Source organism: Buteo buteo, chromosome 23 (assembly GCF_964188355.1).
Source record: "Buteo buteo chromosome 23, bButBut1.hap1.1, whole genome shotgun sequence".
In the NCBI taxonomy this organism is placed as follows: Eukaryota; Metazoa; Chordata; class Aves; order Accipitriformes; family Accipitridae; genus Buteo; species Buteo buteo.
The window spans coordinates 5,757,268-5,772,738 of record NC_134193.1 but is presented as its reverse complement, the minus strand read 5'-3'; the positions used below and the strand labels follow the sequence as shown (position 1 = coordinate 5,772,738).

General features: G+C 48.5%; 1 protein-coding gene across 1 annotated transcript; it reads right to left on the bottom strand.

Annotated features, from left to right (window-relative positions):
• Positions 1-6,922: 6,922 nt before the first annotated feature.
• Positions 6,923-14,797, bottom strand: PNPLA1 (patatin like domain 1, omega-hydroxyceramide transacylase). The gene is made up of 7 exons (XM_075055956.1): positions 14,596-14,797; positions 11,481-11,713; positions 10,169-10,234; positions 8,608-8,820; positions 8,134-8,194; positions 7,943-8,049; positions 6,923-7,015 (listed from the first exon to the last, which is right to left on the bottom strand). The coding sequence occupies exons 1-7, from the start codon at positions 14,795-14,797 to the stop codon at positions 6,923-6,925; spliced, it is 975 nt and encodes a 324-aa protein (XP_074912057.1).
• Between the last annotated feature and the right edge of the window lie 674 nt (positions 14,798-15,471).

The following is a 15,471-nucleotide window of genomic DNA, read 5'->3' as shown; positions in this document are numbered from 1 at the left end:
GGGGAACACTGGGGCCTTACAGTAGTCCATGCCATGATTTCTGTCCTTGCCACCCTTTGAAGCCAGACAGGGTCACAAGCTGAAAATAATAAGAAAATCAGCCCTTCTGATTGCTGGCTGAATTATCTACAGGGCCTGAGTATGCAGGGGGGAAAATGAGGCATTTCACAGGTTACCTTCCTACTTCTCCAGCCGTGGCTGTGGATATCAGGCATGGTCTGGTCCACAAGAGTCAGTGGTGTCCAATAAACCAGCCATGGGTCCCCATTTTGGTATTCACAGATGAGCCACCGTTCCCAAAGGCAACAGGTTTTCGTGGCTCTTCGCTCACCTCTGTGCTTTCCATCTCACCCACAGGCCGTTATATGCAGCTGCTTCATCCCTCTATATTTTGGATTTTTACCTCCTACGTACTGTGGAGTGGTGAGTAGCCTTGTGGTCTGGAGACCCTATCCCAGGTCAGGCCAAGGGCCCATCTAGCCTGTGTCCTTTCTCCAGTGGTGGTATTAAGCATGTTTATACCTGTGTTTGCCACCAAAGTTGCTTGGTGCTCTGTTCACAGTGTCTGCAGAGGGAAGAACTGAACCCAGGTTGCCCCACAATCTGACCTCACTGCAGAGAGAACTGACCTTCTTACAAAAGCATCCACCCTCAGCCTGTCCATGGGATTAGCTAAACACCTTTCTGCTGTACTTTCCCTTGATTTCATTAAAGAGTAGTTTTTCTGCTGGAAGGGAGGAGGTGGTGGATGTAGACCTGGAGCGCATGGGACAGTGGTCAGGGCTGTTCCCTGGAAGGCGATCTCTGTAGCCCCAGCACCTCAGTCTTGTTTGGGACTGGGTGGTGAAGAAATCCCAAATGCATGCACATGTGATGCAGCACTCTTCTCCGAAAAGAGGAGGGCTCAGGGTTCCTTGTTTTCTCTCCTAGCGTTACGTTGATGGGGAACTCGGCATGTGGAGGGCCAACTTCGTGTCCCGGACCACGATCACCGTGTCTGCTTTCTCCGGCGAATACGACATCAGTCCCAAAGATAGCCCAGCTGCCTTCTTCACTTTCCAACTCTCTGACTGTATTTTACACATATCAAAAAGAAACATCCACCGCTTGCAGTATATTTTTCAGCTTCCCACACGTCAAGTGAGCTGCTTCAACAGGTACCCAGAGACATGAGGCCCCTATAGCTGGCCCATCTTCCCTGACTGCCATGTCCCTCCTGCAGGTTCTGGACCAGTTTTATACCCATGGCTACCAGGACACAGTCTCCTACTTAAAAAGACTGAGTAAGTGATTGGGAGTGAGGAGCAGGTAGGTCAGGTGCTTCTCTGGCAACGTTGGTTTGCTGACAGAAGGTAAGAGGTGCTGCCAGTGCATCTAGAGTGACCGGGACAGAGACATCTGCATCCCTGGCATTGCCAGGATTACTTGAGTCCCATCCTCTTTGTGGCCTCTCCTGAAGCTCCCTGTTCACACCTTCCCCTCTGATGATGTTAGGTCCCCTCTTCTCTGCCACACTGGGCATGGTAGAGATTTCCAGGGAACACAGGTCCCCAGGACCTAGGCAGGAGAAGTGTAGGCAGGCTCGGGTGCCCTGTGTGGTATTAGACTGATAACCCACTGGTGTACAAAGCAGCAATGTTTGGTGATCCCTGACCCAGAAACCCAACTCAGATTAGCCATGCACTGTGGTCATCAGTCCCCCTGTTTTCCAGTCAACCCGGGTCATGCCTCAGATTGCTGGAGACCTGGTAGTTGAGCAACAAGCAGTGAGAGCTGGATTGTCTTCCCACCAGGTGAATTTGGCATAAATTACCTTGATGATGACTTTATGCTTTCATTGGCCAATGAATCCTGTCAGAAAGGTGAAGGGACCCTGCACTGGAAGCCAGAAACAAGAGTACTTCACTCCAGAGCCACATACCCTGAGGATGTCACTGAAGAGAATCCAGGGACCATCCAGGCAGCAGATGAAGTGGAAGAGGAAGCCCCACACCACCTTCTCTGCCATAAGGAAGGTAGAAAACCAGGACTTCCTTTACCTCATCAGTTTTCATTAGCTAAGTGACACTTGCTCAGGGCTCTCACTGCCAAAAGAGGCTGTCTGAGTTTTTGCAGGCTCCAGTAGGTGAAAACATCAGGAATTAGAGAAAGTCCCCCCTTGGCTCAGTGGTTATTAGTGAAGCCTCATGCTGAACTTGTTTTGGGTGAGGATTGAGGACTTAGGCTGTGGCCAGGTCAGAAGGGGTCTTTGGAGAAGTAGCTCTTTCTATGAAGAAAGGCATTTACTCACCTTGCAAGGTAATACCAGGTTCTGCCCATGTATCATTTAATTAAGGGTCAGGGAAGGAGCAGTGTCTCAATGCTTAGAGCTGGGTTTGCTGTGCCAGGCAAATTAAAATTTCTGCTTAGTAACTCTGGTGTGCAGCCATGTGTAAATACTTCAGTGCAAGAAAAGCTTATTAAAGCTGCAGGTAAACCTCTACCTGTATAATTTTTGAGCAACATAAGGCAGGTTTAAATCCAAAACTTCTCATTTTCTGCAATCCTACGCAAAACAATGTCCCCTCCCATTTCAATTTTGACATGGAAAACTGGTGAACACTCAACATTTCAGATTCCAGTTTGTTGTCTTGTTACTAGTGGAATACAAAGAAGTGTTTGCTGGAGTGTAACATTTCTTTAAATTTTCTTTTTTATTTTATTTTTCTTTCTGAGTCCTTCAACATTTCAGAATTTGTCAGCTTAGGAAAAATTAGGCAGCTTTTCTAACATGATGATGGTTTAAAATGTTGCCAGATAAATTAAATAAAAAGTGAAAAAAGACCCAAATATTGTTCTGCTATATCTAGGAGGACCACACCTAATGAGGAATATAAAGGGGAAAGAACAGCACCATTATCATTCCAGATCTAAAAATAAAAGCTTGGAAAGCATAAAATGAAAGCAAAGACAACATTTCCATTGAAAACAAAACAACTCTACCTGTAGGAAGAGACCCAATATAGAAATGCATGACACAGTGTTAGGCTATGCTTGCTTTTTCAAAGGCTTCATCAGTTTGAACTGCATGGAACTTTTGAAAGCAACATTGTAGGAACCAGTTTTCTTTGGGCATTGGGCAGGCTCTGGGCTATCAGGTGTCTGGGTCTCTGGTTTGCAGCTGGGCTGCAACATTTTTCACCAACCTAAGGTCACCTGTGGAAGGACTCAAGACTCATTTGTTAGGCCAGAGAGCAACCAAGAGGTAAGTCAGGGCTCTCAGTCTCCAGAGGAGAAGCACATCAGATTTTTTCAGTTCTAGGAAGTAAAAGCCCTGATGATCTAGGCCAGGAAAAGGCTATTTTGCTGTTTATCTGCACAATACTATAATATCAGTGGTTACCAAATAAGCAAGGGTATAAACCTGCCAACAGCTCACACTTGTTTTCCTGAATAAGTCAGAATGTCTCCAAAGGACTACTGCTGCGGTGGAGCCTGCACACCAGCAAGGCTCAGGCTAGATTAGCAGGTTAACCACAAGGATTTGCCTCTTTATCCATGTGCCCACCAGGAGAGTTGCACAATGAGTTGCACCCTCCTTGGTATCTAGACTAGAAGCAGAGTCTGGCATAAAGCACCTGCAGCCAACAGACAGAGACACAGGTAGGATTGGACATGTTTGTTTTCATTTGGCTCAGTTGCATGGATCAGGCCCCAGGACTCCCCTTCCCACTAGATCTGCAGTGCAGTCTAGCTTTAGAGAGAGCTCCTGCTGATTTGGGTTGTCTCCAAACTCTCATCCCATTCACCTGAGGCTTTGCATCTCTGTTAAGTTTGATCCAGATCAGGGCAAGCAACAGGACAGCTGTATAAGAACAATATTTTAAGGATATCAAAACCTGCTTACCCTATTACCCTCTAGGCAACAGGAGGGAGAGAAGCAGCCCTGATCAGGTATTTGAATCCAGTTTGTCTCACAAGAACTTCCAGAAGTGCCTGTCAGATCGACCAACATGGTTTTACTCTGTTTAGGGCCATGCCAGCCACAGAAGAGCATTTCTGACCCTGCTGCTGCCTTTGGCTCCAGTTCACGTTTTAAAGAGAGAAAGAGCAACTTGCAACACAGCCTGCAGACAGACACCAAGCTGCACTGAAGAGCACACTGTGGCAGCAACGTCACCAGCACAGGCAGGGCCACAACCCCCTTGTATTTCCCCCACCCCCAGGTGATTCCCATGACCTGCCTTTAAAGGAGGCATTGCAGGCTGAAGACAGGATCTATTCCAGCTGGTTTGAACTGGGTGCAGCTGGATTTCCACGCTTGCTTCCCTAGGGGTGAAACAAGCTTCTGCACAAGGTGATTCAAAGAGCTGCCAAACTTTGCCTCTCTCCACTGCCTCTGGCAAAGCCTCCTTTTGCCATTAGCTCCAAGCTCATACAGAGGAGACAGCAGAAGGGGTGCTTGCTTGAAAAGGTGTGGGATTAATAAAGCAAAAGACAGCTGCTTTGAGTGATGAGCCTTTAAATACTTTTATCATAGCACATCTTTGCAGGTTTGGAGCAGGAGGGCTCTCTGCTGTGATTGGGTTTTTTTGGTTTGGGTGTTCCTTGTAGGCTGTTTTTTGTTAAAGTTCTCAAAGTTTTACTAACTTTTTATGTTCAAGCCCCATGCCATGTAGCGGTAGGTGGGATGCACTGGGTAGCTCAAACTATGCTTCTGTTTGTGGCTGAGATTTGCAAACAAATTTAGTGGATTTGGATGTCCAATTCCTATATGAGACTTTTATTTGGGGGATTTTAATTTGCATTTGAATAGGGATAGTGTTACTGCCTGAGGCTGACTGATTATTATAACCTGCCTGGAGGTGGTGGTGCTTGCTAGGAAGATCAGGACCCTGGTAGAAGGGCTGTTGCAGAAGTGGGGCTGTCTGCCTGGGAGGGAAAGGTGAAGTGCAGTATGAGCAAAACCAAATGATGGGCTGACTGGCCCTACTCCTGCCCAGGGAGCGATGAGTGTCTCTGTGCTCTCTCCACTTTGATCTGTGACAGGAACATAGTCACAGTTCACGAGCTGGTTTTGAGCAGCCCAGCTTTGGCTGCAGGGGTTGAGAGATGTAAATCCATCCAGGATGGAAGGAAGACAGGAGTAGGTTTTGATGGATCCAATGCAAATAAGCACCCAGGTTTCTTTTAGCAAGCTCATTGCAGAGAAAATATTCCCAGGTCAATGATTTCAACCAGATATAGCAGAACATATTACATTATTCTTTCACTGAGCGTCATAGTTAACTTTAAATCTGTTTACATCAATGCAGCCTTCAGCTATTTCCCACATTCAAGCCTGCAGTCTCCAGGGCTCTTTGGACAAAACTTCCCTTTTCCCATTTCCCTTTGTGCAATTAAACAACCTGTTTATTCAAATAAACAGCTCGTGCTGCTGTGATCCATTTGTTGCCCATCAGGAACCAACAAATGGGGGAGACTCAGTTGGGGTAAAGCCAATCCATCAGCCTCTGATGTGCAAAATGTATTTGGGATGATTAAGAGTGCTGCCAATTCATTCTACATACAGACCAGCAACATGAGGTGTGTTTGCCTGGACCATACGCTGTTTGTAGCAGCGAGTTACAGAAAATTGCATGAAAAGAACTAACATATTTGTGAAATGTCAGCTTTCCCAGTGCAATAGGAGATGCAATCTGCAAGACTGTGGTACTTTGAAGCGGGGGGGGGTTAATCTTTAGGTTTCTCTATCCTTCTCCACAGCTGCAAATTCAGAGAGGTCCAAATGTGTGCCTACCTCCACTGGCAGGACAAGCAAGCCTCCGAGGGTGTATGAAGCTCAAGAATAAATAATTGGTAAAATCACTTCAGGGAACGGGACAAAAATTAGTTCCTGTCCAGTGTGATGCTCCCTAAGGCTTCTCTCTCTCTCTGTTTTCTATTTGATGAATCTCTCTGGAAGTTTTTGAGTGGGAGGAAAACACTTAAAATGTGGCATTTCCTGGCAAATCCTTGCCCTGTAATCTGCATTAAAGCAGGGTGAGGGATGCTGCTGGTGATCAGCAAGTGGAGTGGCTAGAGAAACTGGCAGCTGGGTTGTACATGCATGCAAGATGCCCAGTCTCCCCTACGCAGACTGCAGTTTGGTCACAGATGCAGCACCGCAGTGCTTTTCCTCAGCCGTCATGTTAAAGCAGATCAGTCCTGAGCAGGGAGACTGCAGCAGTAGCACTGGAAATAAAAACATCTGGCTTCCCCAAGTCAAAAAAAAAACCACCCCCGAAAACCTCCATAAAAAAAACCAGCAGTCATGCTGCTGTGTTAAATGAGCTCCGGTGTCGCCCACTGCTTCCCGGGGCAGCAGAACTACGTGGCTTCAGAGACCCCCAGGGCCCATCCAGGGGGGTTACCTAAGGGAACAAGCTGGCAGTTAGTTGAGTCAGAGTCAATGAACCAACAGGGACAACTAGCCCCAGGGGCGTTTGATACTGAAGGGCTTTTTTGCAGCTGAGGAATTGTGTAGCTGCCTGCAGTATGAAATCATTCTGTGCAAGTCTGTTCACCTGCTGCACGTGAAGTAACTTCCAAACAGGTTTTAGGGAGGTACGGCTTAAAAGCTATCTGTGTGACAAGTTAACTGCCTTGAATCCTTGAGAGTTTAGTGCCAAAACACCTTTCAGGATCTTGGTGAATGTGCGCCATAGGGAATCAGCACAAAGCTAGTTCATAGCTTCTTTCAGATGTCACTAAATAAATAATATCATGGGGACAAAAATTAGCTACTTCTAATGTGGGGTACTCCAGATTTGGAAATTTTAGCCACACTCAGCATCAGTGACTGATGGGTGAGGTTCCCCGGGCGTTCCCTGCTCTGCAGCCTGCCCTCCCTCCACTGAGGGTCTGCATCCCCTGAGCATCTCACCTCCTGGCCACGGCTCTCTTAGGCAAACCAGGCACCATGGTTTGGAGGAGCTTCTGGAACCGTTTTACCACGGAGCTCATACCTTCCAGCAGCCCCCACAGCTTCTGCAGCCTGCAAAACCAAAATAAACAAGCCGAATTTAATGACTGGTAAATGCAGCAAAATGGGGAGGGTGTTAATGGTAAATGCACACTGTACTACACTTTTTCATAACCAAGCAATCCTATGGTGTTCCTGCTAGCCATACCCACTCTCCCTAAGAGCTTGCCTTGAGGGAATACCAAATCCTCCTGCAGAGGAAGGGGATGCTGCTAAGCCTATTTATGCAGCAGATGTGCATCAGGTTGCCCTGGTCCGTAGAAAAGGAGGGACTCGCCACCAGCCCGCACTGCCCCACAGGCTGCCCCGTGTGTTCCCCATGGAGCTGCCATCCGAAGGATGCTACAGCCCATTGCACACCCCGACACTGGGCTTGCAGGGACGCCTGCTTGCCTTGTGCTAATCTTGCACTGTGTCCCTTCAGCTGTCTTGCCTGAAACTGCTGGTTTCTGTATCACTCTCGGCTTCGATGCCTCTATCAAGATGTTCTTACCCCTTCCTGATGAAAGCTGGCAGCCTGTATGGCTGCAACAGGACCTTCGACAGTGGATCCTGCAGTCCAGTCACCTGCTCCTTCCTCCACAGAGCCAAGCCTGTGCCCAGGAATGACAACAGAGAAGTAAATAAAGACCACTAATTAGAAATAACCCAATAAATGCAATAATTCCTCTTATCCAGCAACTCTTGCTGCAGCTCAGCCTGTAGGTACTGAAGCCCAGGCCAGAATCCAGCTTGAGCTGCTCTTACAAAGCCTCTTTGCAAACGGCTACTACAGATCTAGAAATATTTACTGTAATAAATAACTCAATGTCTTAAATATAATACTGCTCCTCTCAAAGACTGCAGCAGCCCTCAGTGGCCCCAGCCACCCCCAAAACCCAAGATCAGTAACCCAAATCCTCTACCTGGCAGGAAGCAAGGAATCAGGCACTGTGGTACCCTTTTGCATAGGCTGGTGCACGTCCTGTTGGATTGTGCAGAGTCGTTCTTCCCACACATGCTGGCAAAGCGGAAATTGCCATCGAAGTAGTTAAAGCCAAAGGCATCTGTGAGACATGGAAAGAAAGGGCTGAGGTTTGCATGTGCGTCACGCTTCGAGGCTGCCCTTCAGGTCTTGGGGTGACACTTACTGTTCCTGTACAGGAAAAGGGCAGTGTCCTGGTAGCCTTGGGAGAAAATGTCGTTCAAGACCTGCAAGGAGAAACATCTGAGGTCACTAAAGAGCCCTCCATCCAGGCACTGGCAGGATCTCTCCAAGGCTGTTTGACTGTTGAGGGTTGGGATTGCCCATTCGGGAAGGTAGCAAGCACAAGTTGGTTTCCAACCACCAAAGCACTGGTCCTTTGCAGGTTGTCAAACCAACGTGGACCCCATCCCAGGCTGGCCACCCACCAGCAGTATCCACTAAAATGAGCACTGCAAAACCAGTGGGTACTGCCACTAAAATGAGCACTGCAAAACCAGTGGGTACTGCCCTCTCCCGTTAAAAACTGATTAATTAACGAGGGAGATGATTGAACTGAACCTTAGAGCTTGGGAAGGCAGGTCCAGCATTAATTTGTTTTAACCAAAATGAAGCTGGGAAGAAGACCTGGTGGGCTTACCATGGCACTAGGTGGAAACAGAGCATAGCTAATCCTACAGAGGTTTTCTATCGAGATCTGAATGCTGCCGTTGAAGATCTGGAAACAGAGGAAGATAGCAGGACAATCCCGTGGACAGATATCGAGCTCTCCCGTGAATGGGGACACAGTGATCACGGCTTCCTCCAAGCTGGAAACAGGCTGCAGGCCAGTGAATCCTCCATCAACGTATCGCTGAGGGGGAAAAGCAGAAGGAGGATTTGCTTTGAGGATTGTTACAGTGTGCGTGTGACTGCAGCATCACCAAGGGGAAAGCAAGCAGCTGCAAAGGCAACATCTGCTGTGAACCAGTTCCAGCATGTCCTCTCTTCCCACCTGCAACGGCATCTCTTCCCACCCCTTGCTCTTTATCCTGGCCTTTGCCAGCTCCTTCTGCTGCCCTGCCTAATGGCACCCAGCCGGCTCCTTGACCAGGTGCTGTAATCCACAGCAGTTATTAAAATAGAAATATAATTATTTTAATTCACAAAACTTTGTAAAGTTGTTTTGGCAGTCATTTGCCAATTCAAACATCACTGAATTTACAGTGTCATATAAATTTCAAGTCCTGACCTCAAGCAGTAGGGCTCCTGCATTTAATAAGTGCTTGCAAATCCCTGGAGGATTACTCACTGGGCAAGGAAAATGTCATTTGCTGTATTCCAAAAGGAATCTGAATTTACCACCCACCTCAGTGGGATTTGAGGTTGCAAGGATTGCAGTTGTTTGAATTAAATGATTGTGAAATAACAGCACAGAGGAGCCTCGTGCAGCAACACCGCTGAGCTCTGGGTCCTGCAAACTTCATGCACATTGTGAGCAAGCCCTGCAGTCCAGGGTAAGCTGGAGATCTGACCTGACAGCCAGGTACAGACATCTGAGGACCAAATAGACTCAATCGGTGCAGACCAACAAGGGTCAAGGAAAGATCCTAGCTCTATACCGGCTGCAAATCTGGTACCGTGGCTTTGTGGGCTTTGGCACATGAGCAGGTCACGGTGCATCAGCTGCTCTGCAGTCCATCTGCACATGCTTCACCACCACGCTGCTGTGCTCCTCCTTCACTGAGGGTTAGCAACAAGCCAGCCCGAATTTGTTGACTTCACTGCAGTGTTTCTCAGAGTACAAATATGCACATGGCTGGGGGAGGATCCTCCCACGAACTTTTGGTATTTCAGCCATGCACGTCTGCACCTGAGCTAACGGAGACATCTGCACTGCAGACAGATCCTGCCCAGGATAACTGGATTGTGTGTCAACGTCCCAAGTGTGGGTGTCCTCTCCTCTCACTTTGGAGATCTGCAAGGCAAGATCTGGTCATCCAGGCTCTGTCCATAGGCAAAGCAGGAAAGGGCTCTCCAGATGGCAATTCCACCCAGCTATCTTCTTAGGATGGGATGAAGAACAAGCTAAAAGGCTTTATCATCCTCCACTAACTAAAGAAGAAGCCTAGACATATAGATCGCTTTCTGCTCAAGGGAATGTAAGTTCAAACCCAAGAACATGCTTCTGGGAGTGTATGTTTATTGGAAATATCACTCACCACACCTCGGTAGGATGGAGGGATGAATCCACAGTAGATAGGAAGAAAGCAGCTGCAGAGGAGAGCCTGGGGGAGGAGAGGGATTGAAGAACTAAATGTTGCTGTCAAAGTTGTCCTGGACAAAAGCTGTTGACTGGGTGCCTGCACATTCAGGCTTGACAAATCGTCTGGAGCCAGGCTGAACTTTGCACTTAACTGTGTCAAGAAGAAAAGTTTCAAGGGGAAAACATCTCATTTCAATAAAGTTGAAACACTTCTCTTGAGAAGGGCATAGCACTTCGGTTTTTACTTTTATAGCTGCCAGCAATATTAGAGTTGTATATCTATTTATCACTGTCCAAACACTGCCCTTTGATGGTGTCAAGGTGAAGCTTTGGGGTCATTTTTCATATTTGCAGGTTTTTGGACAAAACCAAGACATCCTCACAACGCATTTTCATTCTGCTGGGATTTGTCAATGATGAAGCCACTGCTGGGCTGTTTGCAACCACTTTCCATCAATCTCATCAGCTGGGAATGAGCATCCTGGGCTCCTGGGTTGACCTAGGGCAGGCACCATGGGGTGAACTCCAACATCTCCATGGACTTGCCATCCTCTGCTGTCTCCCTGGGACAAGCAAGCCCACAACCTCATGGTCAGCTCTGTTAGGATTTGCCCTGGGATTCTTTCCCCAGCAGGTAATTTACTGGTTAATCAGCTGCTTGTTGTTTGGCAGCACAGATGCTTTGTCCAGCTCTTTCCTCCCAGGAAAGTGCTGAGGCAACAAGGAAAATTACTGCCGGTGGGACTTGGCTGAGGAGAGACCTGTCCAGAAAGCTGAGAGGTCATGTTAGCATTAACCCAGCTTTTTGCAAAGAGTCATTAGCCCAGGGAAGTGGTTGAGTCACCATCCCTGGAGGTATTTAAAAGCCGTGCAGATGTTGGCGCTTAGGGACATGGCTTAGTGGTGGACCTGGCAGTGCTGGGTTAACGGCTAGACTTGAGGATGTCAAAGGTCTTTTCTGACCTAAATGATTCTATGATTCTATTAGAGCTGGCCAACATGCTGGCATCAGCATTTGGAGGCTGGAAACAAACCTGCTTTTTTAGCATTATTTATTCCTGCCTGACTCTGGACCTAACCACATCTTCCTCCCTCCCTCCAAGCCTCACGGAGCTCACTGTGGTGGGACCACAGCTCTGGCAAAGCTTCCTGACACTGTCCGCATCTTGGGTAGAAAACAATGTAGTTAAAGTCATCAATGCTTAGCCACCTCCACCCCGAGCAGTAGGTAGAGATCTTCCTACAGCATCAGAGGAAGGTCCCTTTACCTGAATGAGCTCCTCTTTTGAGCTGAACTCAGAGGCCATGACGTTTTGGCCATCCACCACCCGCGTGAGAGAGATGTGCAGCCGCCCCGAAGCCAGCTGGTAGGAGTCCTCTGGTAGCATCTGCTGTAAAACAGTCTTGATATTTGCCAGCAAGCTGCACTTGGGCGAGAGAGGGCCCAGGATGGTTTTCCTGACTTCCTTTGCCATGGCAAAGAAAAATTCCTTTAGGTCATCTGACACAGAGGGTGGGGGGAAAGAGAGAGAGAAAGTCAACATCCCTGCTGCCCTAACAGTTACATTTCTAATCCTATTTTTAACACTCCTCACAAATAAAGCCTTTTGCAGCCCCTCGCATGACCCCAGGATGATACTGCTGCTACCATGGGGGACACCGTGGCAGGATGGAAAGGGGAAGATCACCCCCATGATGTCCTCAAAGGACTACGTATTGCTGAGCATGACCCCACAGGTGAAATCCCTGTCTGCGCCAGAGATGGGTGCTCAAGATGTGCCTGGCTGGGGATTAGGGAAAGGCACCAAAGAGCCCCAGGAAGGGGGAGGATGCAGGTGTAGACACTGAGGTTTTGGTGCCAGCGTGACTTGCACAACACGTTCCTGCCTTCCACTTCTGATTTTGCATGAAAGGCAGACCCCCACCCCCTCTGCTTAGGGCTTTCCTGCAAGCCAGGCATCCTGCCTCCACCGTGCTGGGACTCCCCACTCATCTGAGCTCCCCCAGTGACGTTCCAGCCAGTGTTAACAGTCATTACATGCGTCTGCACATCACAGAAGCTGGATTAAAGGAGCAGAGCTGCAGAGCCTCGGCTGAGGGCTCAGGAGACACCAGGTTTTAAAGGCTGTGCAGTGACGGGAGGGAAGAGGGGTGCAGGAAACCCCGAGATCAGCCTTTTCTCAGGGAGAGAGCTTGGTTCCTTTGCCAAAATGGGCAGCTCACTTGGGGGAATACCTCATCTTGGGCAGTTAAACTCTTACAGCAAAAAGCTTATCTGACTCCCCAGTGCTGCAAAGAGCCATCCTTGCGTCTGGGTGGGCTCCCCGGGACCCTGCACCGGCATGAAGCTGTGGGCTTGCCTTAGCACCGTGGCTTTGTAGGGGCAAAGGTTTCCGGGCTGTCTCAGGAGATTGCTTTAAAAGCACGGACAGACAGATGGATTAGATGGAGTGTCCCGAAGACAACTGGAGCAACACAGGTATTAAGAGGGGTTATAAATGTTTGAGCGGATGTTCAGGCCATGTGGTGTGATGATTAATGCTCGGTGGGTTCACGCAGGGTCCTCAGGGATGCCAAAAGAGCCAGAGACACCCCAGGCAGGTGATGCACCCACCGGGCACTGTCTGGCTGCTCTGTGTCCTGGAAAGGGAGGAAAACCTGGAAAACTGCCCGCAAGCTGCCAGGTAGGGGGTGAGAGCCAAGCCCAGCTTTGGGAGCTTTGGCTCAGGACAGGGCTTTGGCTCAGGGTAAGCGAGGGATGACCCTGGCATGCAATGCCGTGACCGTCCCCACCTGCACGAGGTTGCTGGTGAGGAGCATGTGCCCAGAAGGTGACCTGTGGGGTGGCAGGGGACAGCCTGGCTCAGAGAGCCCAGAGCTCCGCACCCAGCCTGGGTCAGGACAGGGACCAGGGACACGACTGCAGCCACTCCATGGGACATCCCTTCAGGAGCCAAGCACACCTTTAACCCTCTTTTTGCCCCAATCCTTCCCCATGTGAACTTGACAGAGTTTGTGCCACATTCATTTTCCTTAATAGAAACCCAACCAAAGTCATCACTACCCAAAAGGTCTTTTCTTCTCCTGGGGAAGGTGTTTTGAGCCCAAGAACCTCTCAGCACCTCTAAGTCGTTGGTGTTGCCCACCCCCAGTGAAGCAGACCTCCATTTCAGCGCTGGTGCCCACAGAAAGAGCAGTTACCAAACTGGTTTATACCTGCTGGACAGCCTCACCTCCATCCAATTACTCCAGCATGAGGAATCAGAGAGGAAAGTTTTGGGGCCTTTGCTGATTTGTAGAGGAATTCATACCCTTATGGACAGAAAGGTTCCTTTCTGCTTTGTCTAAATATATTTGCCAAAGTTTTGAATTATTTGTAGATCCAGCAGAGTGGTTCTAGCATCCAGCAGAGGTTTCAGGAACTGCAGGTTTCCTCCCTGCTTCCTCCATCATTATTTGGACCCTAAAACCCCTGCTCCTCCTAAATGTCCCCATTGCTTGAAGCAGTGCATGGATCAGCCTTCAAAGACTTAGTCTTGTGTACACTTGTTTACCCATGGACACTAATTGGAAATATTAGAGGATGTGATTATTAAAAGTGGATTAACTGCTCTGAATTAATTCTACACATAGATGATCTTTTTGCTGGGGGCCCTGTTTCCACATTGTCTAAAGAGGTTCAGAGTAAAACCTCTTTTGTGGCAATAAGAGAAACCCCAGCTCCGGGCTGGAGTGGGGACTGCTGTTCTCCCGGGAATGTCCTACTGACAAGCCCTTGAGCTTTTGCCAAGAGGAAAAGTGCTCTGCTATCTGGAAACGGGAATCGTACCGCATCTTCCCTTGTGCTGGGAAGGTTGAGTGGGATAACCCAAAGCAACATGCAAACAAACAGGGCTGTCAGCTCTAGAGATACCTGCATGACTGCCACTCATGTTCCCTTTGTAGCTAAAGATGCCAAGGGACCTGATCCATAGGGGAGAAGGGGGCTTTACATGCGCGTATCCACCCACTGCGGCCATGTAGACTTGCTTTGGGACACATCTCAGCGCTCCTTAGACCTCGTAGCAGAAGAGAAGGAGATCTGCTCCTTCAGCAGGAGCAGGAAAATGAACCAATAAAATACAGGTACATCCAGATTTACCCATGCAGTATCTACCTGACCATCTGGGATAACATTCAGACAGTAATAACTGGCTTTTTCAGCTTACACCACCCAAAATTGCTGCCAAAAGTGGCAACATCTGCAGATTTCTTTTATGCCTTGTGAGTGATGTGAGTTACACCAGTATCACATCCCCACTGGTGTTTTAAGGCATTAGTTCTCTATTTCTATTTTGAAATAAAAAATCAATAGTAAGGAAATCTAGGCAGTAATTGTCTTACCGAGGCTGACACCACACACCACGGCGGCGGCGATGAGCGAGCCGGCGGACGACCCATAGACCTTGCACGCGGACTTGAGGAGTTCAGGAGCCAGCTCCAGAAGGGACTGCACCACCCCAACCTGGTACAGGACGAGAAAGCCACTGCCCGAAAAGGAGAGCGAGAAACGGGTGCTCGAACCCCGGAGATCCCCCTCAGCCATCTTGAGATCAAATTGGCGTATCTGGCTCGATGGTTGTCTTTTTTCACCAGGTGAACCTTGAGCTCTCTTCTCCTCTGCTTTCTCCAGGCTTGTCTCTGGCTGCAGAGGAGTCCAGAAGATGGATTTTCTACCTCCTTTTATGACAGCTCCCTGAGGCGTTTAGTTTACGAGCTATTTTAATTGCTGCCTGTGCTAAAAACAGAATTTTTCCCCTGATCAAAACAGCTCTTGTAATCCTCAACCACAGCCAGCTCAGATGCTCAGGGCTGCATCAAGGCTCACCTTTTATACCAAGTGATCTGAAGTGCCCTGGGAGCCCTCCCAGAAATGGTCCCTGCATTACTGTGGCCGTCACACTTGGATACATCCATGTAAAATTTCCTCTTTGCTTCATGCTTTCTTCATCAAGGGTGTTTTCCTAAATAGGATTTTCCACCAATCCCAGCTTAGGCACAGCTCAGTACCGAGTGAGTGAAGGCTTGTATAAGACACTTAAAGCCAGAGGGTGTTACACAAGGGGTGGATGCAGGGCGTTATGTTGGGTTAGGCTTGGAAATATTGCTTCTACTTGCTCCCTATTGAAAGAGTTTTGTCCTTGTCTGATTCTTGGATATCCTTTGGGGGGGAAAATCAGGGAGCTGGATTTGCTTTTCTCTTACCCTACTCCAGCACTG